Raw genomic sequence first — 27,213 nt, 5'->3', positions numbered from 1 at the left:
ACATTTAAGTCACCTGTGGCAACCTTGGAGAAGAGATTTTCTCAAAATGCCGCTAAATCCACAAGCTCGAAAATGTAACCAACTTGAAATATTATATAATTTAGTTATTCTGAAAAGTTTTTCTTTTGACTTAGTAGTTCTGTCATCTATATGAAGATTTTAAATTTTATTTATAAATAATACAGTCGAGAACAAGCAGATCCATAAATGTGTATCTTGATACGTATAGCGAAATTTTTGACAGCGTAGTAAAGTGAGAATTATGAGTACTCAATTTTATATCTATTTAGCAATATTTTTATGTGTATTTTAATTAATTGTTTTATATATACCTTAAATACATACATCAAATAACTTTAAAACTTTTTGTGTTTTTTCCATAATTTTGAAGCTTACCCCCCAAAATTAATTTTTTTTTACAGTTAATGTTAGATTCCTTTTAATAATTATTTTAAGTGGTTTGCATAATTAAAAGTTTTGAAACAGAGATTTCATACGTTATGCACTGGTAAGCATTTATATTTCATTTAGTATTGCATCTCATTGTAAAAAAATTCCTATTTTTTTACTATAATTATTAAATCTATTCATCATTGTATTTAAATACACCATAATATAACATATTCATGTTTGCTCCTACTTTAGGTGCAATTTAACATCTGAAATATTTATATTATTTCACTTAGTTAAAACCTGAGGTCCACGTATATGCACCTAATATTATTAACCACTTGGCAGCATAATTCATATTTTTTTTTATTTATTATGACTTTATAGCAGTAAAATAGAAATTCGGAACTGTAAACTATTTTTTTTCTTCTATATTCTCTTATACTTTAGTAGCGATGGAGGTTAAATAAAAAGCAAGACTAATAACATTGAAAATAAATCTTTTAATCAATAGTTTCTATATTTATTTACACAGTTTTAGAATGAAACAAGTAAAAAATACATAAATGAACTACCAAACACAATAACAAACATTCAAATAATATACTTTTTTACCACACATCTATTGGAGGCAGTAATAAACAAAATATATATAATTCATTTAAACATTTATTTATACAATGACTATTTACAAATGAAAGTTTTAAAATTAGCAATAAAAATCAAAACTATGTCATGAAGAATTAGTGAGATTAAAATCAAAATTTACAATCAATGACAGAATTAAGTAAATACATAACTCAACAGCACCAGTTACATTAATGATAAATCACTTTAATGCACATGGATACCATGCTTACACTAACATACAAAAGGAAAAAATTACTATTTATTCCAAGCACTTACGTAAGAATTCATAATTAGTATTCACAGATAAAGCAATTATGATCTAAATTGGAACTGGTAAAAATATAAATAATAATATTGTTACTATTTATCTTTTTTATTTTAGTATAATACGTCTATATTTACAACTGAAAATACATGGAATTAAATTAATTTGCACTGATAGTTTATGTTATTTTTCCAAAATAATATGGTTTTAATAACCTTAAACGACAATTCATCGAAAAACAAACTTTCTTTTCTTTCAAATCTACTCTTTATTCAAAGGGGGGAAATTACATTAAAAGCTTATTCCACAATTATTATTACTTTTATTTTATCATGGACAAATACTTGTTCTGAAACAGTTCATATATTTCTTTAAATCAAATCAAAATCAAGCTGATTGATAAAGAATAAAAAATGACACAAGAAGTAAGCTGTAATTACTATGATAATAACATAGTAGTAGTATAATATTTTATAATCCTTTTTATGACAAACACTAAATTAATTTATCAACTTATTGATAAATAAATTTAGCCGAAATAATTTTCTTTTACTATGATCCACACAACATTAGCAATACTTATAATGCTCCGTTAACAGCTAAGAATTGAAAGAACTAATTAAATTAACTATATTAAATTATTGTGCAAATTTTAAACTACAGTATTTTATTCATATAAAAAGCAATGTAGCAAAGGCGTAATATAATTATATTACAGCATACTGCGATATAGAAGGAAAAGCCATGTTTGCAAAACTGATATAAGTAGTTTTATGCTTAAAAAGTTACAGTTTTCGATTTCAAAGATCACATATATCACATAAAACCATGATTAGATACACCCAATAAACTAAATTATGAAATATTGGTCATACAGCTCATCTTACTACTTATCTCAATTAACTGTTTTTAAAATTTGTGATAAAAAATTCACCAAAATTTAAAACTCATCTAAAATGGTTTTTACTTATTCTTTAAAAATAAATAGGGCTTAGAAATTTACACTTATGAGAAAAGATAGTAGAGAAAGAAATTGCTAATCCAATATTAATGCAATGACATTTTGTAAGTAAAAATTATTATTATTTGAAAAGAAACACATTTAGGTTTAGTAACAATATAAAACTTAACAAGCAAAAAGAAATTAAACTTAAAAGTTAAACAATATAATGAGAGCTTTAAGTGCAATAGTATCACAGTTGCATGACTATATTTGGTTTGTAAAACATAATAATCTAAAATTTTAATTACTGCACTTATTTTGAGTTTAAAGATACTGATACAATTATAGCTAGAATGACTGCAATGACTACTAGAATTACAACAAAACAACACAATTTCTTTCGGTAAGCTGCCTAAAACAGAAAAAAATATTGCAGTTTAATATTTATTTCAAAAAAGATATACAAAACAACAAGAAAAATATTATTAAACTATTATAAGCTTAATAAATATACTTATTTAAAAAAAATGAGCAGTTTTTAAAAAACTTATAGCACTTAGGAAAAAATTTTACTTAAAAATAGCAAACAATAAATAAATTTTGAAGCTATAAAAATCTTTATATTAATAAAATAAAATAAAACCTTTATTAAGATTTATATACTTTATGATATAATTTCTACTAGGGACAAGAAAGAAGCAACATTTGTCTCAGTAGAAAAGAAAATATTTAAGCTTAAAGAAGATATTTTTGGAGAAAAAAATTTACAAATCTTCTACATCATCAATAATAAAAAGATGCAATTATAGCATTAGCTCTGCTTACCTTTATAATAAAAAAAAACTGAAAACATTATCCATACTTAACTTTATAGATAAATATCATAAGATTTTTTTAAATTATAACAACAAAATAATGTTTTTGGTTTAAGGAGGACTTTTCTACAGAATGCTTAGACCACTTCCTTAAATTTCACTGTCTATTTAGCACTCATTTGCAGTTTAGCAAACGTTTTTATAGTAATCATCATTTAAAAAATAGATAGTGTCCAAAATTTTGTTGCTTATTCAATTTTTGGTTTATTCGTGTAACAAACAGGAAAACTATTCCATTTAAAAGAATGAAATGGGATCAAAGGCAACAAAAATGTATAAAGTTTTTTTTAACACAAATAAAACTTAGAAATACAGTACAGAACCCGTTATCCGGAAATCAGAAAACCGGAAAACCAAAAAACCGGAACGAAATTCGATAAATTTTCCCGCCATTTTTTTTTAAAAAAATTTTTTTCCTCATAAGATTTTAGGATTTTTCTTTCTTTCTTGAAAGATGTTTACCTTACCATCATTTTGGAAATAACCATTAGTGTATAATACTTCATCGTTTTTTCTTCTTTTTAAGATTATTTCCAAATATTTTTCTTTTTTTAATTGGGTTTAACAATAAAAAAACGGCTTTTTGTAGCGATTCAGAAAACCAGAAAAATCAGTTATCTGGAATAGCGATGGTCCCAATCGTTCTGGATAATTGGTTCCCTACTGCATGTGTGTATATATATATATATATATATATATGGATAATAAAAATTAAAAACTTATTTCTACCTGATAATTTCTTGCTTTTAAAAGTTGTTCACCTCCTTCTTCAACATTGTAAGCAGCTGTAGTTATATTTTCTTCAATGGAACCTATAAATAATATTAAGGGATTATCACTATGATTTTTCATACTTAATTGTAGGATTAATACCTAAAGATGAGGAATATTAAATATTCATATTTGGGACTTGTATTCTGAAAATATAAGTTCCAAACATGAGAGTTTTTGTTCATAGAAGTATTTTGCTTCCAATTTGAAAAAGAACAGAATAAATATTTAACTGTAGTTCAATGTTCTGCATGACAAAAAAAAATTAATAAATAAATAAAATAACTGATTTTTAAAAATACTATTTTTTAAGAATATTAATTTTAAAAACAAAATTGGATAATAAAATAATTAAAATTTAACTATTGAAAATTGAAAGACTGAATCACAAACTGCACATAAATTAAATAGGGCAGCACTAAATTTTGCAAAAGTCTAAAAACTGGTAGTAAGCAAACTCTCTCAAGTTAACATGTATAACTCTCTCAAGTTAATATGTAATGTTAATATGTAACAGTTAACAAGAAGAGGCAATCACAAATAGTTTATTCTTACAAAATAACAGAAATAAAATGTTTTTCCTACTAGTACATTATATTTATTGAAAATTTTCAAGTAATTGCTACCCATAGAATAAAAACATGACAAAACATAACCTAAACTAAACTCAGTGGCGCGACAGCCCATAGAGGGCCAAGGCCTACTGTGCCCATCTCAGTTTTCTTGACCTTGGGCTCTGGGGTGCAGGAGCAGATGTTCCGGTCAGGTGGTCTGCCGAACGCGGAACCCCCAGTGTTTAGTTCCCAAGCATGCTTGGTACTCATTTATCGACCCACTGAAGGGATGAAAGGCTGAGTCAACCCTGCCCGGCCGGAGGATCGAACCAGGGACCTGTGGCACGACAGCGCGAAGCGCTACCGCTCAGCCACCGGGCGTCGACAAAACATAACCATTTTACAATAAAAACGTAGATACTACTTAGATCTATATAGGTATAAAATATCATTAAAATTATGCATAGATTTACTATTAAATAAATAAAAAAATAACACTTAGATAAAGATATTAAATCAAAAATTATGCAACACTGAAATCTTATGCTTCATTATAAAATGATAAAATTGAATTTATAACTTGGAATCAATGATCTAGTTTTTGGTTAACTTAGAACTTTAACTTAGAACTAGCTGCATGGTTAAATTAGAATTTTTCATCATTCTGCATTTGAATTGGTAAAAATGTTTGCTCATAATATTTCATATTTGAGTTTTTGCTTTCCTATAAAGGTGAGAATAAGTTTTAAAATAGCTTATTGAAAGGGATAATAAAATTTATTTGCTGTAATTTTTTATTTCTTTTCCTATTAAATAATTTTTTTTTTTTATATATTGTTTTTTAAATAACATAGGAAGTATGAAAAAAAATTATCCTAAGTTAGTTGCAAGTAATAAAATTTCATAAATCTTAATAGTGATGGGGAAGAAAACTTATCTTAAACAAATTACTACGGAAATTCTGAAAATCAGTAATCTTTAATATGCGGTTGCAAAACTGTAATCTTGACTAATAACTAAGGATAAATAGTAATAGCTGACAACTCTAGTAAGGTAGTGATTACAAAAACAGCTTTAAAAATATTTAATTTCCATTAAATACAAATATTTGCAAAAAAAACTATAATAAAGCATATTTTAATAAATTAAATAATGATACGAGAAATTAAATGAAGCCAATCCATACCTATAGTAGTGCCTTGTTCATGTACCATTGCAGCTAAATCTCTAAATACTACATTGACATCTAACATATCTGCTTCAATTTGCCTAATTTTTTCTGCTCTTTCAAGCAGTAAGCCCTAAAAAAAGTATGGAAGAAAATTATAAATTGTAATTCTTGTCTACTAATTTTTATGTCTTCTTTTATAAAGCATCTTATCTACTTATCTTTTATAAAGCCTACCAGCATCTTATCGTTTATAAAGCCCTGGTTATTCAAACCCTCTTCAGACTTGCACTCCCAGACATATAGGAGGGGTTTGACTTTTCATTCCCCTACCTTTTTCTTTCTTTTTTTTTGTTACTTTTAACATTATTTTAAAAAGTAGCAATAAAACTGATTCTCTCCAATTTATATTCCATCATGTGTGATTCCTATATATCATTTATATGAATTGTTTATTTGTAAACAAGCATGCACAACCTTAATAGCGGCCACAGAAGCTAAAATATGACATGTTGTGGGCCAATATGAGAAAAATAAAACTATAATTGCAAAAACGTAAGGTGTATTTAGATCCTAATTGTAACTAACGTGAATATACATAGTAATATGTAACATTTACAAAAAAGTGCGTAAGAACTCAAATTATTATGGCATGAAGAAATTCACGGGATGGTGACAATCAAGTTTGCACTAAAACAATAACTAAATAAAAAAGTAGTAGGATCAGTTCAAAAAAAAATACTGGAAAAAAGACTCTTTTTCATTTTTTTAATAAAAAAAAAACTTTATATATTTTTATTAATATTTAAAACTGTTCAGGAGCCAAGTCAAACTTGAAGGCCAGTTTTGGCCTACAGACCATAGGTTATTCATCCCTTTTGTAAGTCCTATGAGTATGAATCAGTATTCAGGATTTGTTAATATTTAAAACATAAAACACAACATGATATTTTCGTACGTAGAAAAAATTAGATATTGTTTATTATTTAATTTATGATTATCGTTATCTATTTTTATCAATTTTATTTACACTTTAGTATTGTTATACTTTAAGAATGTAAATAATAAAGTATTCATAATTGGGTGATAATTCAAATAATTTATATAATAAAATTAATGTACTATATTATGGGAAATTATTAAAAAAAATTAGCTAGATGGAAATAATGAATAGCAGAAAACCAATAAAATTAAATTTAAATAACAAGTTTACAGTTAAAATTTTATAGATCACTTTGCAGAAATTTTCGTTGGGGAAAAATGTATATTCTTAAGAAATGTTTTCTTATAAAAACAATTTTCACTAGGGTGTAAAAAAAAGAAAGAAAAAACTTATTTTGTTTGAGAAAGAATATTCTTTTAATAATATTAAGAAATTATTCCCAATTAACATAATTTTCTTTAATTAAAATCTGGTTTTTCCCCAAACAGAAATTACTGAATTTTAAACATTGGAAAATGTTTAAAAAAAGTTCTCAATGAAATTAGATTTCTTAGACAGTACATATAACGCACTATATGTTTATTTGTAAATTTTTATAAAATATAAAAATATTCTCGCACATACGGAAAAACATGACTATTAAGGCTATCACACTTTGGTAATAAATACAAATCCCAAGATATAAAAAAAACATTTAATTTGCTATAAAACTGTCTGTGCATTCTAGCTTAACGTAAAAATTTTAAAATTTTGCTGCTTTTTGCAAGTGAAAATGTTACAGAAGACTGTTTAAAAAATTTAGCTTAGTTTAATACGAAAATAATTTTTCCCTTATTGGTATCTTGTGTTTTATAAGTGCAATTTTACTTTATTTTTTGCATAACAAATTAGAAGAAAAAAAAAACAAGTGGTTAAAAATAACACAATTGCTAAAAAGGAATTACACAAATTAATACAATTTATAAATATAACATACTTGTTCGAATTCTAACTCTTCTTGTATTTGATATTGCTGTATTCTTTCAGCTTGAACTAAAGCTTGTTGATCTTCATCATCTTCTTCGTCCCATACATTTCTACTAACATTTTGATTTTGTAGTACAGCCTGCTTCATCTTAGGATCCAATTGCTAAAGTATAAAATATTCAATAAATTTTACTTATATCAAAAATATATAGTTCAAAATCCTAACCTATAGTATGACGAGATTTAAAGCTTTAAAAAATTACTTGTTTATATATACGTCTACAACTAAACTGTCCTATATAGTACATATAAGTAGCTGATGCAGTAATTGAGAAACTGCACTCTCATTATGTAGAACCAACGCCGAAATAAAACTCTAGACATTTATTACCTGATCACAAGATGGACAACAAAAGGAACAGAAATCACGTTTGTATCTTGTGGTACATTTATATTACAAAACTTCATAATGGTATCAAATATTTTAAGATTTTTTAGTTGTATTTTTATTATGTACGAGCAAAAAAATCTATATTTTGCATTCTGTTTGAGGTCAAAAGTAATCCATTTTACAACTATGTAGTTACGAAGATAAATGAAATGTAAATATTTAGACAACAAGCCTCTTATTCTAAAATAAAGAAAATCTTCAGCACAGGAGACTGCAGTGTCACAACTAACAGAAAATTTGGCCTGAGTTCTTCGAAAATTAATATTATAACTTATTAGTTAACTCCTTAAAATATATACTCCCACTGATACAGAGCTCTTTCTAAAAAAAATCAGAGAAAACAAAATATCATATATCGTGCATAGCTTGATCAAAAACTTGAACCACAATTTAAGATTTTTTTTTTTTAAATAAAACCTGCACTGCACTCTGTTTTATTAAAATATGCTGGTTACGTTACAAGAGCCAAATGCGGTCTTTCAACTAGTCAATGTCACTAAACCTTGCAGCCAAAAATGAATTGAAAAACTGATATTATTCTTTTTCCAAAATTTATTGATACTTGTGGTAATAATTACTACTGATGTTGTGGCAATAGGTTCCAAATGCATCCATTGGCATTAATAATAGTTAGGCAATTTACTAAAAAAAGTTGGGTATCTTTTCCCAAAATAATTGATTTTTCAAATATTGCACATATAGTAAAATTTTGAGAATGCAAGCATTTTAAGAGTGCACCTTTACAATAATCAATAAAATAATTACAATATCAATTATAAATCCAATAAAAATAAATCTAACTAAAATATTTGCAACAGTAAAAAATTATTCAATACTTAAAGATATTTCTAGTTTTCAGTTAAAACTAGAAGAAATTAAATCCTCAGGGATGAGAGTAGTTGGAAAGTAAAAAAGAGGAAATTCAAGAATGAATATATATATATATATATATATATATATATATATATATATATATATATATATATATATATATATATATATATATATATATATATATATATATATATATATACAGTCAGACCTCGATATAAGGTCATCCGCATATAAGGTCACTTTTCCAAAGTCCTGGCTCACTGAATAGGAATTCTTTGTTACAGATTATCGAATATATGGTCAAGTTTTAAAAATCATTGTCGCTTAAAAGGTCATTTTAATCTGAGGTGTAACATGGTGTCAGCCATATGTATAACAAATTGCTTTCGTCATGCTGGTTTTGTGAGTTCTCTGAATATCGTGGATGACGAAACCGAGCAAGAAGACGATATTCCTCTATATGTTCAGATGGAAGATTTGAAAAATCGTGGCCATGCCATAGAAGGGGATGCTGAATATGGTTTGATTGATGAGGAAATTGCCACCACTTCTGAAGCTACAATTTCTGAAATTGTTTTACAAGTCGTGGACAATGACAGTGATACTGAGACTGTAGATGTAACCCAAAGGAAAGCCTTCAATGCAATAAATGACATGCGAATTTTTTTTACAAACCATGAGGGAGCTGAGGAACATTTAGAGAAGTTACAAAGTCTACAAAATATGGTTCGAAAAATGAAACCAAAAACGAGACGGACCTGCATATATGATTATTTTAAATAAGGTTAGATGTAATGTATGTATGTACACTTTTAAGAAATTTGTAAACAGTTTTATTTTAAATTAAGAAGTTTTTCAAAAATCTTACTTTCGTTAATTTTTTATTAATTCTGTTAAAATTTATTGACTTAAATATTTAATTTATGGCCGATCATTTTCGTTTGTATTACCATTTCTAAAAAATCATAATGGGTGCTATTTACATGCTTAGTTATGAGCTGCTAATGAATCGGTTAAAAGGTCACCCTGCTCATAAGGTCAGTTTTGCGATGTCCCTTAGGGTGACCTTATATCGAGGTCTGGCTGTATATGTATATATATATATGTATATATATATACTCAAAAATTTGACAAAAAAGTGCAATTTTTAAACTTGTAAACCATGTGATTATAAATCCCGATGAATAATTTTGAAATTGCATGAATATATAAATATGAATCACATGCATGATTTTAAATTAAGAGAATATGAATCCCGAAATGAGGCTTTTAAATCACGTGAATATGAAACTTTATACCGAACTTAAAAAATGCGAAAATACAAATCATGATGCATAATTTTTAGATCACATAAATACAAATCACGATGCATAATTTTCGAATAGCGCGAATATGAATCCCACTGTCTAATTTTTAAAGCACGTATAAATAGGAAAATTGATGTTTGATATTACAACCGCAAAAACGAATCACGACACTGGATTTTAAGCTCGCGAGAATATGACTCGCTACATAGGGTTTCAAAAGCGCGTAATTACAAATCGCGACATTGGATTTTTAAATCTCGTAAATAAGAATCGCAATTTGAATCGTCTGATTTAGAATCGCAACTTTCAACTTTTAAATCAGGTAAATACGAAAATCAATGTTTGAGGGAGGAATGAGTACTTCACTACTTCCGCTTCGCGGAAAATTTAATTCGTCATAAAATATTTTAACTTGTCAAAAAAAAATTTCAGCAGAAATTAGCGGAAAAAATTGAAAAATCTGAAAAAATGCGGAAATCCGCGAATCCGCGGAAGAATCACATCCTACAAAAATATTGAAACAAATACCTTTTGCAAAGTATCATATCGTTGAACAGTAGCTCCAAACTCATTTCTAACTCTCTCTGCTTGAAGTTTATGCTCCTGTAAAATTAAAGATAAATTCTAATAAAAAACAGCGTATAAGAAATTGAATTTAAAAATGAAATGAATAGTATTCCATATATTACATTGTCCCTAAAAATAAAATAACAATTGAAATATCTAACAGTAAAAAAATTAAAGAGAGATTGTAAAACTGTAAAAGATTAATAGAGGTATAGGAAATTTAATTGTTCCACAAATAAATAAAGTCCTATTTATCTCTGAATACAGAAATATCAAGAAAAAAAATAGATAGCTGTTCTCAAAGTAACAAAAAAAATTTTCAGAAAAAAGGGCATTAAATTAATTAGAAAATTTAACCTTGGTGTAGTTTTAAATAACCTTCCAAAATTATGTGATCTGAATTAAAATTTTTAAAAGTTACAAAAAAAATTTAGCAGTTGGCATTCTTATAAATATAATTAAAATAAGCTGAATGATACATCTAAGATGCATAAGCAACAAACAAACCAGAGGATATAAAACCTCAAAACACAATTATGGAATCCCCTTAATCAAGGTTTCCACTACCTTTATTCTTCATAATAAAAACTAAAGGTCTTTTAAGTGCTTTTAAAGTATCTTTCATAAATTTTTTTAAAGATTTACAAAAAGTTTAATTTTAGCAGAGAGCAAGGGTCCCGAACTGGAGGTACACATGCTACAAAGGATATGAGAAAAGCTCCCCAATGCCATGCAAATAAAATGCAGTTTTTTTATTAAGATTAAAAAAGATATCTAAATTAAAATTAAACTACTTGAATCAATGGTATTGAAACTGGCCAAAAATTTCATTACTAATTCAAAAACATAACTTCTTTCATTTTGGTATATTAATAACAATTTTATTGCTTTTTTAAAAGGTTAGCTGCTATTATTTTACAAAAAAAGAGAAATTTTGGATTACTTATTTTTTTACTTTTGGGGTAAAAAAGTGAAACAAAAGAAAATCTTACTTTATCAAAAATTAACAATAACTTTCTTACATTAAAAAACTAGTATATGTAAACACGTATAACACAGTAAACCTATATTAAACATATATAAGCAAAGTAAACATATATACATATATAAAGAGGTCTATAAGTTATAACATGAAATAAATTTTTCAATAAAAAAAACATTATAAAAACATGCAATTTTAAAAAATTGAATAAAATAAATTAATTATAAGACTGTACAGATGTGAGAAATTAAATATAAAATAATCAAATAAAACAATTGGAATAAGTAGGAACAAGTAACATTCTCAGGCAATGCCATTATATTTTATAAAAACACACAAATAGCCAAAAAGAAGAATAGGGTATACTTTGTACTACACAGGCTGAAGCAAAAAACATTAAAAATAAAGCAAAAATAAAGTTCAGAAATGGACATCTGGTTCAGAAATGGACATCTAGTTTCAGTTCTTTAAACAAGAAAAATCCTCTTTAGTGTCGAAATACCAGATCAGAGTAGAAAGGTAGAGTAAATTATTTGCAAAATGGCTTGATTATAGGAAAAGAGAAACAATTTTGAACACAATAATAAAAAGGGTGATAAAAAAAATCAGGTGTACCTTTGAACATTTTACCTAATTATCTGAAAATCGGTCCCCAAATAGTCAAAATTTTGAAAAGTTTTCTCTCTTGTAAACAAACTTAATTTCATCAACCTCAAACACTCTATTGCTAATATTAAGAACTTGAGTACAAATTACTCCTCTATGTGGTCTTCCGTACATTGAACAAACTAAACAGAGCCTTAAATTTTGACTTAAAGAGCATGAAAAGAAAGTTCAAAATAAGGATATTAAATGATCTTCCAAACCCTTACATACTTGAAAATAAAATAAAATGCTTGAGTTTTCTACTGCTAAAACCATTCAACACTGCTCTTCATCTACAGAGCTTGATTTCTGGGAATCATTTCATATTTTAAAAATTCTAATAATTTAGTTAACGACTTTCTAGCATCCTATTCTTTCCAAAATTTGGAAATCTATTCTAATTTAATCCTTTGTACCCTGGGGTTTTGCAAAAAAAATCCTCCTTACACCTGTTTTGTATCACCTTTTTTATATCCTTGTTCAAATGTGTTTTTTTTGTCCCTATTGGTTAAACCACTTTGCGTGTGTTTATCTATTTACTTTTATACTTACATTTGGTGTCCATACACTGAAAAAGGTTCTTGTTTAGAGAACCAAAACTATAAAAAGTCCATTTTTGTACTTAATTTGCACTTTATTCATATTTTTCGCTTCAGTAGACATAAATGTATGAAAGGTTTTATATCCAGGGATCTGTCTAGGTTTTTCTGAGAGGTACCTATTTTATGAAAATTTAGACATAATTTGTGAAAAATGAAAAATTATATTTAAAAATCCAACACAAAAATATGGATTTATCCTTTCTTAAGGAATACAAAAATAAAATTTTAAGAAAAAGTATTTTGTGAAACTACCATTTTTCCTAAAATTAAATTTGTGAAACTACCTTTTTTCCTAAAGTTGAATTTGTGAAGGTACCGCTAAACGGTAGTAAATTCGGTCTGGACAGACCCCTGATATCAATAAAGACATGAAAATAATTTTGATATATCACTTACTCTGGCTCCTTTAGTAACAATATTTGTTAGATCTTTCAAACGTTGAGTGGTAATAGATACCAGATCTTTTGTACTTTGCCTGGTATTATGTCTGAAATAAAATAGAATATAGAGTAGAATAAAATATAAAATACAAATAGAAAAATCTACATAAATTATTTAGTTTCATTTTCATAATAAAAGTATTTATTAAAAAAATTTTCATCAGAAAATGGAATGTTAAATTTTAGTTAACTTAGAAAAAGTATTGCAGTGGTATAATAGCCTGAAAAATTGATTACTTCTCTTTCTTCTGTTACTGCATTCAAGTTACAAATCCAGTGAATAATATGTAAAAACTCTCACCAATGTTAAATATCTTATACATATTTCCATATTAATTTCTAAATACATTATCTAAATCTAAACTAAAGTTACTTTAATTCAATTAGTTATTAATATTTAATACAATTTTGTTTCATTTTAATAGTTGTTTTTCAGCTGCATTTGCACCTTCTTAACAATGTTTACTTCAATTTAAATTTACTTTACATTTTACAATTTGTGTCATTGAGTTGCAAAACTGACCATCTCCTTAAGATATTAAAATGTATATTTTTTAAGTTTTTAGGTTTTAAATAAACCTTGCCATCAACTGAACACAAAAAAAAAACATAACTACTAAATTTAAACAAATTGACACTTTATATGCTCATGCAGATCAAGCTTTACTGCAAAACCAGCCGAGTACTTAGGACAATTAAATGCAAAACTGACCAAATTCGCCATGCGTCACTTTTGATCAAAGTTTTGTAATTACTTATTTTTTAGCATTATAGCACTAAGTTACTGTTTCCTGTTTTCTTTTCTTTATTTTACTTTAAAGAAATGAGTGGATGCAGTGTGTTCTAATAAATAAACAAAAAATCCTACATTATTTAAAGCAAGTGATGTAATTTATTTACCATGTTTTTTTTTCTATATATAACTCAAAATTTAAAAAAGTTATTCATGGACATTATTTGAACATTTATTAAAATATTTATTCATCACTAATTGATATTTTAGTAATCAACTATAACTATAAACGATAACATGGTAACAATAACCATAACTAAGTAGTAAAAATATTTATTCATATCACATTACGCTAGCTATATCAAATATCAATTTCAATCACCACCATTGTCAGATTTTTCTTTTTAGTAATAAATATCTTCTGTATCACATTCCTTCAATAAAATGAGTTTTGTAATTTTAAAATCAGTTTTAAAGTTTGCTATTGTTTCCAAAATTATTTTTCATTGGTTACTTTTCTGAAGACCTATCCTTTCCTATTTTCTTATCAATTTGAAGGCTGTATTTAACATAGCTCAGTTAAAAAAAGATAACAGAAATATAGTCTTTGAGGTGTTCATATAAATGAAACATTCAGACACTAGATAGATGATCAATTGTGAATATATCAACTCCATAGGTATGCCTTGCTTTATTTCTTTTCTGAGAATTGTGGGAGGTTTACTTTTAAGGAGGTAATAACCAAATTTCCTTTTAAGTAATGGGTAGGTCTTAAGGGTGAAAACCTATTAATTGAAACCGATAGAACTAAAAGCTCCTATTCAGTATCATATGACTAACTTGAGTCAATAGGAAAATTATATTCATTTATCTGTAGCTACATCTAGAATCATATATTTATATCAAACTTTTTCATACATTCCTTTAACATAGAAAAAATATTTTTTGACGTTTAAATAAATATCCTTGTAGATAGTTATTGCAGATCATTTAATTTTTTCTATATAATTGAAAATATTCTAAAAACAATTTTATGATGTTCAACTTTGTTATTAGGGTACTCTTCCAGTAAACACATAATTTTTTCAATTCAATTTGTCCACCTAACCGAGCTTTCACTGTATATAAAATAAAAAAATACAATTTAAAATATATATACGATCTATATAAAATAAAAATATCTTTTCTAGGAAGAAAAAACTCATATTTCAATTCTTCAATATATATAGATTTAAAATACGCAAAAATTGAGCAGTCCACAAATTGAGCAGTCAGAAGGTTAAACCAAAGAGCTTTTAAAGCTTTAATTTCTATTTCATTTTAGCTAGTGTTCTAGAAAACCAGATTATTTTTCCCAATATTTTCTCATCTTTGTAAATTCATTACTGACAATAAACCTCATTTAAGGTTAAAAATATTTGTATCGTGCATAATTAAAAAGAAAAGCTTGAGTTAATTTGCTATCTTTTTTTTGTTTCAAATTAGTTTTGATTTTAAATCGGTATTAGTTTTATAGAAACATGTTTTAAAAGTACAAGGATAAATAAAATATTAACACGTGTTAGTAAATGAAATGTAAAACATTTTAAATCCTTACAAATTTTAATCTTTAAAAAATTTAAAATATAAATTTAAAATTCATATTTTAATAATTTTTATAATTAAATAGAATAAAATTTAAAACATTTTAAATCTTTACAAATTTTATGAATTTAAATAAATTTTTATTTCAAACTGTTGTCATTCCCTGGGAAGGATAGCTACGAAGTCTTTTTCTTTTTATACCGCCAGATGGCGTTCTTTTTAAATTTGTATGTGTTTGTTTGCTTTTTGTTAATAAACTTTTACTTTCTGTCTGAATCTCGATCCACGTACTACAGTTGGCAGCATGGCTGTGGTTTTGAAAATTATGACGCAGTAAAAAAGTTTCACTTAGTTTCGCCGTGATTTACATCGTTTAGATTCCAAAATCAAAATGAACAGGGATCTGCCGAGTATCCCACTGCTGAACAGTGAGAACTTTTACCAGTGGAGTATTAAAGTCAAGGCTTTGCTGACACTTAAGAAAATAGCTAATGTGCTAACTGAAGAAGCCCCCGTTGATCCAAAACTGCGGGAACAATGGACTCTAAACAATGATGACGCAGTTGCATACATACAACTATCGCTTTCTGATGACCAAAGTCTTCAGTTCGCAAACGAAACTAACGCAAAAATTCTATGGGAAAAAATTCAAAGCACATTTACTGGTAAAACCGAAGATCGAAAAATCGATGCAAGTAACGAAATAAAAAATCTTGAAATGAAAGAAAATGAAAATGTGTCAGACTATATTGCAAGATCACGAGGACTTAAAACGAAATGTTCATCACTTGGACTGCAAATTTCTGAACGAGAACTTGTTTATTATACTGTTAGAGGATTAAGAGGAAAATTTGCAAAAATAAGAGAGATCTTGAAAACCCAACGCGAAAAACAAATGGAGGAAATTTTAGAAATACTGCGTGAAGAAGAAAACAGCTTATCAAAATTAAAAAATGAAATTCCTAGACGAACAGAAGCATTCGGTGTAAAATATAAAAATGAAAATAGAAGCAGGAAGAAATGTTTCATCTGCCATAAAACGAATCACCTAGCTAAAGACTGCTATTTCCGAAACAAGAACGAGGGAAATCAAAACCAAACATCTCAAGAAAAAAGAACATTTTCGAACTATAAATCGGGCATGAACAAAACCAAAAACAATAACGCTCATTGTGCATTTGAAAATCAAGATAAACATTCTAGTGAAAATTTCGCACTTACCGCTGAACAAGAACAACACCAAATAAATTCTAGTGCTACTGATAAAAACAAAACTATTTTCATTTTGGATTCTGGTGCTACTTCGCACATGGTAAAAGATTTAAACTTTTTTGAAAACTTAAATCATGTTAATGGAATAATACAATTAGCAGGTAAGAAAGCAAATTTAATTTCTAAAGGCATTGGTATAGTAAAAGCTACAACAACAATTGATAATTGCAGTAAAAATCTAACAATATATGATGTAATATATGTACCAGATTTACGAAACAATTTAATTTCAGTATCTAAATTAATTGATAAAGGTTATAAAATAGAATCTAATGGTAATGATATTTTGATTTTAACTAATGATAATCGCAGTGTTTTAAAAGCCGTAAAAGTAAACAATCGTTTTGAAATTTTAATGGAACCGTGTAGTAACATTTCACCTAAATTTTTTGATTATAATGATGTAAGTAATTCTGAGTTAGAATGTAATGAAGTAAGTAATTTGGAGACTTATAATATTTGGCATAAAAGACTATGTCATTTAAATCCACAATACATGGTTAAAATGCAAAATGTTATTGGCATAAATTTTAAAGATTTTGAAAATTATCATTGTGAATCTTGTGATATAAGTAAAGTAACTCATAAAAGTCATCCAACAATTAATATTGCACAAAGTAATTCTATATTAGAACTAATCCATGCGGACCTAGCAGGCCCAATAAATTGTGATTCATTAGGAAATTCAAAATATTTTTTAGTACTAGTGGATGATTTTTCTGGGATGTACTTTTCTTATTTTTTGAAACATAAAAATGAAGTATTTGAAATGTTTTGTATGTTTAAAGAAAGGTATGAAAATTTAATGAATAAGAAAATCAAAAGAATCAGAACAGATAATGGTCTAGAATTTGTCAATAACGAGATTGATAGTTTTCTAGAAAAATATGGGATCATACATGAAAAAACAGTACCATATAATCCTTCGTCAAATGGACGTGCTGAGCGAGCCATAAGAGTATTAGTAGAAAGGGCTAGGACATTATTATATGAAAGTGAATTACCATTAAAATTCTGGGCTGAAGCGATAAATTTTAGCACTCACATTTCTAATCTAACACCACGTAAAAATAAACAGAATCTTCCGATTGAAATATGGTCAGGAAAAGAACCGAAACTTAACTACTTAAAAGTATTTGGATGCGTCGTTTATTTTCATATATCTAAACAATTCCGAAATAAATTTGATGTTCCGGGAAAACGTGGGATTTTCGTCGGTTATTCTAAAGAAAGGCGCGCGTATAGAATATATGATGTCGATAAAAATATTGTAATTGAAGAGCGATCTGTTAAAATTAACGAATCATTAAGAGGAAGTAAATTTCTAACAAACAAAAATGAATGTAGTATATGGAACATTGAGGATTTGACCCAGTTTAATATGTCTCTACCACAGATCGAAACTGAAACCCAAAACTCCCCTCTAACTGAATCAAGCAGTGAACATTCTTTTTCTCATAAATCTTCTCAAGAAAGTGCTGATTCACAAAATGAAAATAATCAAAATACTCCTGCATTAAGACGTTCTGAAAGAATTAAAAATAAAATATCAACTAACGCGAACTTAGCCTTGAAAAGATCATCTATTCCTCAAAATTATGACCAGGCGATAAATAGTAATAAATATTCCGAGTGGAAAACCGCAATGGAAAACGAACTTCTTTCGATGGAGAAACATAAGGTTTTTGAATTAATTGAGAGGCCTAAGAAGGAAAAAATAATAAAAAGTAAATGGGTGTATACAATGAAAAATGACGATAATAACAAAATTTTCAAAGCGCGACTGGTTGCAGCAGGGTTTAATCAAATAAAAAATGTTGATTATTCTGAATCATATTCACCTGTGGTAAATATTGAATCATTCAGGTTATTAATTGCTTTATCAGCAAAATTGGATTTATTTGTTAAATTTTTTGATATTAAAACTGCATATTTATATGGTGATATTGATGAAACTCTGTATATGGAAATACCTCCAGGCTTTGAAGTTAAATATGGTAAAAATAAAGTGTGTAAATTAAATAAAAGTATTTATGGTCTACCTCAATCTGGTAGAAATTGGCATATAAAGTTAAAAAATGAACTTAAAAAGATTGGTCTCACTCAACTTGCATCTGACAATTGCGTATTTACTAAAATTAATGATAGTGACTTTTTCGCAATTTGTGTATACGTAGATGATTTGGCAATATTTTCTAATAATTCGAAATTATGCAAGGAAATTATTTCAAAACTTAATCAAACATTTGAATTAAAAGAAACAACTAATGATTCAAAATTTTTAGGCATTGAGATTTCACAAAAAGAAAACGGAATTGGTTTATCTCAAACTGATTACATTGAAACTTTAATGAAAAAATATGGTTTGGAAAATTGCAAGAAAACAAATATTCCCATAACTAAAGGTGAAGATAGATGTTTTAATCCTACTGATGATTTAGTAGATCAAACTGATTATCAGGAAATCGTCGGTGAACTTTTATATTTAGCAAATAGAACCCGACCAGATATTGCTTTTGTAACTAGTTATTTATCACAATTTAATAAACGTCCTGAAAAAGGGCATTATGTTTTGGCCAAGAGAGTTTTGAAATATTTGAACGGTTCAAAAGATAGAGTCTTGTTTTATAGTAAAGAATTTGGTTTTTTAAGCTGTAGTGCGGATGCAAGTTGGGGCAATGCAGAAGGAGGAAAATCTTTTTCAGGTTGTGTAATTATGATAGGTAATTCTCTTATAACATGGAAAAGTAGAAAGCAAAGATGTGTTGGACTATCAACATGTGAAGCTGAATTATTTGCTGCAGCTGACACAGCTCGAGAACTTACTTGGATAATAAATATGTTAAATGAACTGAACTGTAAAACATTTATTGATGCTCCTGTTACTATGCTTTCTGATAGCCAAGCAGCTATTGACTGGTTGAATAATGGTAAATCTTCTAACAAAACCAGACATGTAAACCTTAAATTTCATTTTGTGAGAGATATGATTGAAGATAAAATTTTAAAAACTGTTTATAAGAATACTAATGATAATATTTCTGATTTTTTAACTAAAGCTGTAACTTTTGAGAAGTTAATTTTTTCTTTGGAAAAAATAAGTTTAATTTGAAATTTATGTTAAGAGAATTAATATTTTTTATGTGTATGTTGTTATATGTGTTAAAAAGTAAAATCCTTCTCGCAGGGGGAGATTGTTGTCATTCCCTGGGAAGGATAGCTACGAAGTCTTTTTCTTTTTATACCGCCAGATGGCGTTCTTTTTAAATTTGTATGTGTTTGTTTGCTTTTTGTTAATAAACTTTTACTTTCTGTCTGAATCTCGATCCACGTACTACACAAACGATACATGTTCTTTACGTAAAAAATAAAAAGACTTTCACAATGAGCTAATGCTAAATAAAGTTTTGGGGATCCTTAAAAAAGTTAAATATGCGTATTGTAACAACAAAAAAAAAAATTGTTTTTTTTTTAACATATTTTTTTAAATATTATCATTTAAGTTGAGGGAAAAAAAACATTTCTAGAACAAATGACTTTTTGAAGATTTGGGATTCGGAATAATTTTTCATTTTATCAATTTTAAAAGCAGCAATCAAGTAATTTTACTCCAAAGCTCATCAAAATTTACATAAAAAACTGGTTATAATAGCATGTTAATGTGAAGATTAGAGCAGGAAGAAAGAAGAAGAAAAACTAAAGCTTTGCTTATTTTTGTCTGCACGATCAAAATAATACTACTCCGATTTTGTACTGAGCTAATACTTTATATTTATGGGAAAAGGCAACGACTAACTTAATCTAACATTTATTAACAGGACAGAACAGTTAACACAAATGAAGAGGCCATCTACCTCGTAAGCTTTCAATCCCATTTGCTGTGCAGGAAGTACATGAATATCTAGCAGCTGGTTTAGTTAACAGGCTAAAAGGTGGGCTATGAGATGCAAAATGAGATGAGCACACACATTTGCATAATACAGTGAGAAAGTATGCTTCCTATATATTTTATGGTAATAGTATTTGAAAAAACATTAAAGAATAATGAGAGCTTACATTTTGTCTCTAAGTAAAGGAGTGTCTGTTGGAGTTCCAACTTCTTTTGATGCTTTCTCAAGAGCTGTGACTGTTAAAAGACAAAGATTACTTATATAATTTGTCAATGCTTCAATAAAATATTAATAAGAAATACAGTAATAAGCATAGCTATTATTTAAAACATAATTTAATCCTCAAAAAAATTAGACATAGATACAGGGTGCGTAGCCAAATTATTCAACAAAAAATAAGCACCTTTTAAGCATTTTTCACTCAAAAAATATTTTTAAGCATTTTAAAAAAATATCATAATCAGGCAGGGTTGGAAAGTTTTTTTAAATTGATGGTTTAATCTTGTTTTAACAGTCATGTCAAAAAAAAAAAAACCTTTTGGCATTGTTTTTGACAATTATCAAAAATCATGAAATTTTGAATCATGTAAAACGAATGGCGTTTTCATACGCTACGGACTGACAATATGCCGAAATAGATTGGGGTTAAATTAATTGTGGAAACGTTGAATAGAACAACATGAACTGTGTCTTTTTGCATAATTCGAAGCGAAAATCAACAAAGTAAAGGAAAAATCTCATTTTAAAAAAGGGGAAATTAAGCACTTTTTAAAAACACCCAATAAAAAAAGCACCTTTAAGGGCTTTTAAAAAATGAAAATGGAAAATATGCACCTTTAAGCACTTTTTAAAAACGCTATGCACCCTGAGATAAATGTTAGATGTACTGTATATTTTATAACTATAGGCTGTAAATTTTAGAAAATTTTTAAAAGCTAAAGTGAATAAAAACTAAATGGAACTTCATGTGAAACTCCCTGGCAATGAAAAATGCTTTACTTATGGTTAAACATTGGTAATAGAGTACTAAATATCCTGAAACCGCACATACAAAACAAATACGTTAAGTAACAATTGAAAAAAATCACTTAAAACCTCATAAAACATTAAGAACAGAAAAGAACAACAAAAGTTAAATGCTAGCTTTGGAATTCAAATAGCTGTCGCTGTTAGCATTTGATTTACTTTGGCTTTTTAGGTTAAACTGCAGATAGCGTCAATCCAGATAGACAAGTTGAAAGTCTTGAGAAAAATAAAAAGACAAAACAAAAGTAAGAAAAAGAGTCAGTGGGACTTGTAGATTTTTATTTTGAACAAAGAAAAAAAAAACTCTATGCAGGAAAAACTCATAGGGAAAAAATTTAAATAAGTTTTAATTAAATTAATTATACTTACCATTATTATTTATAGAAAATATGTTGCAACTTATATCATCACAGAGTTGGTGATAGAGATTAATGTCTAAAAATAAAATGCACACAAATCATCACAAAACTTTAACTAAATTTCACATTAAATTACAAACTAAATCAGAATTGTTTCAAAGATTTAAAAATAATTATCACAAAAATAACTTCTAGAAAATTATATAATGTGATATGTGTGATATGTCCACAGTTATATAATAAAAAAGGGAAGGGTGCTTCCTACCAGAAAAGGGCAATTTGATACTTGAAAGGACCACCCACTTACTACGATTCAAATTTATCAAAATGTGCAATATTATATAACTGAATTCGATCCTCAATTTTTAAACTACTCTCATACTATTTTGTGTATATTTCCCAAATTAACGCTCACTCATTATAAAAATAACAGAAAAATTTCAAGCTTTTGGAAAGTAATTATGCTGGAAAAATTTCAAGCTTTTGGAAAGTAATGGTTGCTTAATGACTGTCATTAAGCAAGCTTAATGACAATCCCTGTATATAAATTTTTTAAAAAAATTTTACTTTAAAATATAGATTTATAAAAAAAAAGTGAACTAAAAAAAGGGATTAATTGATAAACAACTTGAAAGTTCTTTTTTATTTTAAAAATTATGTGAAAATAAACATTTAAAGGTGCATTTTTAAATAAAAAATATGGTAAAATTTAAAATCACAAAAAACTTTTTAATATACTTCTTCTTCTTCTTCATTGGCCTGACAGCCCAGGATGGGCCCTTGCCTTCCTCAGAGTTGAACTCCAGGCTCTTCTACACTTGGCCAGAGACATTTTAATATACACCCTCTCCCAAATAACAGACGTGAATATATCCGAGATTAAATGTCATGAGAAGATAATCATATCATCAACATAAGATAAATCTTAATAGAATGAAGGAATGAAATTAAAAATTAAAGCTATCAATAACTAAATAAATCAAAAGTGTACCTTACATTAAAGCAGGTAATTAAGAAAACTTTTTCCATAAAAAATAAAATAAAAAGACAGTATTTTTATGAGATGATTAAAATTAAAATAACTTAATCCTTAAACTAAATACAAAATGTTTTTTAATTCATACTATTAATAAAAGTTTCAGATAATTTTATTTAATAATTTTCCCAAAATTATACTTAAAAACAGCTTTTAAATTTTTACTATAGCTCATTATGTTTCAAACATTGTACTTTTTTTAAAAAAAATCATTAATTTGAGTAATAATAATTATTTATTAAATAACATTCCCATAAATATTAAATAATGTAATTTTTATTACGTAAACAAGAAAATGCATTATAGGCAATAAAATTAAAAATTCAAAATTACAAGGTTGTTTAAAATACAAACCAAAATTTGATCTGGGCTGAGGTCGATTATTGCGTGTACCACCATACCTAGTGTCTGTTGAACCATAATCTGGAACATTTGTAGTGCGGTTAAAGGACATCTTATTACCTAAATAAATTATAGAAAGCATGATATATTTTAAGCAGGAGACATTGAATTATTAAACTAAACATAAATAATGAAATAAGTATATATTTTATTATCTATGTTGCATCTTTTTAAATTTTTTTTTTTTTATTAAGAGATAAATTTATAGAGGAAAAATCCTCATTTCATTACAACTAGTTAAATAAAATTCTAAAGAACAAAGATTTAATTTTCCCATCTGGTTCTCCAAATATTTTCTCTACAAATAAATGTAATATTTAACGCGAAATGTGAAGATTATTTCCTTTTTGCTTTATCAATCATTCTTAAAATTAGGTTTAATGTTAGGCAGTTGAATTCACAAGTTTGTGGAAGCTTTTAGTCAAGCACTTTTTAATATTACTATGCAATACTTCAAATTAAATAAAAATAAATTAATTTAAGGTTTTTGAAAAAGAAATGTCTTAAACTATAAGAATGAGAAAAAGAATTCTTGAATTCGGTTATTTTATTTTGAACTTTTGACAAGTATATGAAATTATTTGTAAATACATATCCTTTTCATAGTTTATTAAATGTATTACTCAATGCAAAAACTGCAAACATTTTTAAATTTTGTTACTTCTTTTATCATTGTAATTCTACTTAAATAATTTCACAAAAATAACTAAAATAATAAATAAATAGATTATTGGTTGAATAAAAACTTATCAGAGCTTATAAATCTGGTTACAAGTTTTAAAAAAATAAAAAGTCCTAACTTATGGGACCCTTGTGACTTTTCGATAGAATCCCATTTGAGAACCCCTGTGCTCCAAAAAACAAATCAATTGCTACACAAGTTATTTCCTAGATGTGTAACTTTCCAACATGTGTTCAGAATGAATTGCCCAGACTTAAATAGGTAAATTTTTGTTATAAGTTTAAGCCCATAAACATCCACAGCTTTAAGAAGAAAAACAAACATTACAACAATAAAATTCAGTCAAATTTACGAAAAATAGTTATTGTAAATTCAAAGCAATTAACAGAGTTCTGAACATTAAAGAGTTTTTTCTGAGTCCCACTATGTTGAAGATTATTCATTAGTTAAAAGATCAGAAAAACTTTGTGGAAAGAGTGATTTATTTAAATTAAAACCATTTAAAAGAGAATTTTAAAATAAGCTAGATAAATTCTTTTTTTAGTTAACAGTGCTTATCACATTCATGTCAGAGCAGTTCTAAAAACCAAAAGTTTTGAAATTCGATATGTCATTTCTTCTGCTTGCCTTTTGTGCTTCCATTCTTAAAAACTGTTTAACTTCTACTTCTACAAAGAATTCTTCTGTGTTTCAGTTCTTTAAATGTGGAAAAGTTAATTTTATAGTTTTTTAATGTTTTTATTTTAGAAAGCGCAATGAACAAAATGTATGCAGACAACTTTAACCAAATAATTAACCAAATGAAGAAATTACACTATAATAATAAGCATTCAAAGCGGCAATTAATTATTTACCTAATTTATGATATTTGTACGACAGGGAGATGCCTTGGCATGTCTCCTCCTTAATCTAGCATTAGAAAAAATAGTAAAGGACTCAAACATCAACACCCGAGGAAATATCTTCAACAAATCAGTTCAAATATTGGCTTTTGCTGATGATTTAGATATTATCGCTAGAACGCAGACAGCACTAACACAATCCTTTTTATGTCTGGAGAAGGAAGCCATTAAGATGGGATTAAGAATCAATGAAAATAAAAATAAATATATGCCCTGCACAAAAGCTGGCTATAAAGAAACACAGTTTGAAATTGGAGCATACAAATTCAAAGCCGTTGATAGCTTTACCTATTTGGGGTCTAAGATTAACAACAAAGACGACACTACACAAGAAATACACACGAGAATCTTGATGGCCAATAAGTGTTTTTATGGTCTAAGAAAATATCTTAAGTCAAGCCTAACAAAATGAAAAACAAAAGTGTTACTCTATAAATGTCTTATAAGATCAGTGCTTACATACGCATGTGAGACCTGGACAGTGACCCGCAGAGATGAAAATATGATAGCTAGATTTGAGAGAAAAATACTGCGAAGTATTTTTGGTGGAATAAGTAAAAACGTTACCTGGTTTAGAAGATCAAACACGGAAGCATATAAAGAAATTGATGTCATTAAATTTATCAAAATTCAAAGGATTAAATGGGCAGGCCACATTATAAGAATGGAGGATAGCAGGACAACCAAAAGTTTTCTGTGCCAGGCCAACAGGTACAATAAAAAGAGGACGACCAAACCTAAGATTTTTAGACTGCCTTGAAAAGGACCTACAAATTTTAAAGACAATAAACTGGAGAACCTTGGCTAAGGGAAGAATGTCTTGGCATAGGCTTGTTGAGAAGGCCAAGGCTCATCCTGGGCTGTCGTGCCAATGAGAAGAAGAAGAATTTATGATATTAATTCAACTTATCAACCTCCTGAGTATATCTTATTTGTTATTCAGTATGTTATACATCTATCCTCAAAATATGCTAAAATCTGTAATATGTTTATGTCACCAGTCAATTGCTTTCATTGTTGCACACTAGAGTAATCATAAGAGTACATGTTTGTGCTAAGTGAAACTGCCCAATTTTGAAACTAAGTATAAATTTAAAAATTGCCTGTAAGACGTTACACCCTTCAAGATTACTCAATTATGCATCTTTTTTCCTTCATAGTTTCTCGTGTGTTTCTGTTCCATTGTTGCCAAAGCTTGCATGATATTTCAAAAACAAAAACATTTTAAAAATAAGCCATCAATAGGAAAAATACAAAGCTAGGTCATTAAAAAGAAACATACAGATTATGCCACCAACGTACTAAAACAAACACTTGTTATGGTATGGAGACGACAGGAGAACGTAGTCGTAAAATAAGCAAATGTAAAAACAGAGTAGGATATATAAAACAGAAATATTTTGGAAGAACATAAAAACCAAGATTAACTTGATGAACTTATTAAATTTACAATAGTACGTAGAATAAGGAAACGTGTGAAATAATAATAAAATCTAAATCTAATTTTAACAAGCATGAAATACCAATTTTTTAATATTTGTACACAAGTATAAAGAAAAGTAGAAACAAATACCAACTTAGTAAACACTTGCAAATTTTGTAAACATATCAACTTAATGACCAAAATCGAATCATTAGAGTCTTAATCAAGAATCAAATCTTAAATAGGACTAAAGGAAGTTGAGAATTAATTCATTTAGAAATAATATAATATATTTAACAAACCTTCAGGATACTTTTTTAATCAACAATGAATAGTTTTTAATCAATGAAATAGCAAATTACTTGCTACGAAGTTAAAAATTTAATCTCTTAAAATTTGAACATTTTTAAAGAATTTACAATCAAAATAATTACATTTAAAAAAAATTATCTATTATTTATTACAAAAAAGAAACTAAATACATGATCGTAATCAGGTGACAATGAATTACGATTAAAATTAAGATTAAAGAGTTCACTGAATACATTTTGCATTCGCTACATTGGAGGCG

At 27.3% G+C, this 27,213-nt stretch overlaps 1 protein-coding gene across 1 annotated transcript; it reads right to left on the bottom strand.

Moving 5' to 3' along the window:
* Positions 1-873: 873 nt before the first annotated feature.
* Syx13 (syntaxin 13) lies at positions 874-27,213 on the bottom strand. The gene is made up of 10 exons (XM_087157408.1): positions 26,945-27,213; positions 23,588-23,695; positions 22,208-22,273; positions 20,979-21,048; positions 13,290-13,380; positions 10,626-10,700; positions 7,516-7,668; positions 5,615-5,729; positions 3,833-3,915; positions 874-2,640 (listed from the first exon to the last, which is right to left on the bottom strand). The coding sequence occupies exons 2-10, from the start codon at positions 23,685-23,687 to the stop codon at positions 2,542-2,544; spliced, it is 852 nt and encodes a 283-aa protein (XP_087013534.1). The 5' UTR covers positions 23,688-23,695; positions 26,945-27,213; the 3' UTR covers positions 874-2,541.

The sequence above is a fragment of the Parasteatoda tepidariorum genome, chromosome 2 (assembly GCF_982258835.1).
Source record: "Parasteatoda tepidariorum strain Cologne lab strain chromosome 2, Ptep-v5.0, whole genome shotgun sequence".
Classification (NCBI taxonomy): domain Eukaryota; kingdom Metazoa; phylum Arthropoda; class Arachnida; order Araneae; family Theridiidae; genus Parasteatoda; species Parasteatoda tepidariorum.
The sequence above is the reverse complement of the archived record's forward strand: the minus strand, read 5'-3'. Positions and strand labels throughout refer to the sequence as shown.

Coding starts and splice junctions, on each gene's coding strand:
- Syx13 (XM_087157408.1), bottom strand. CDS start 23,687: ATGTCCTTTAACCGCACTACAAATGTTCCAGATTATGGTTCAACAGAC. Junction 13,381..20,978: donor CCTTTACTTAGAGACAAAAT/GTAAGCTCTCAT, acceptor ATTTTATTTCAG/ACATAATACCAGGCAAAGTA. Junction 5,730..7,515: donor AAGAGTTAGAATTCGAACAA/GTATGTTATATT, acceptor TACTTTTTTTAG/GGCTTACTGCTTGAAAGAGC.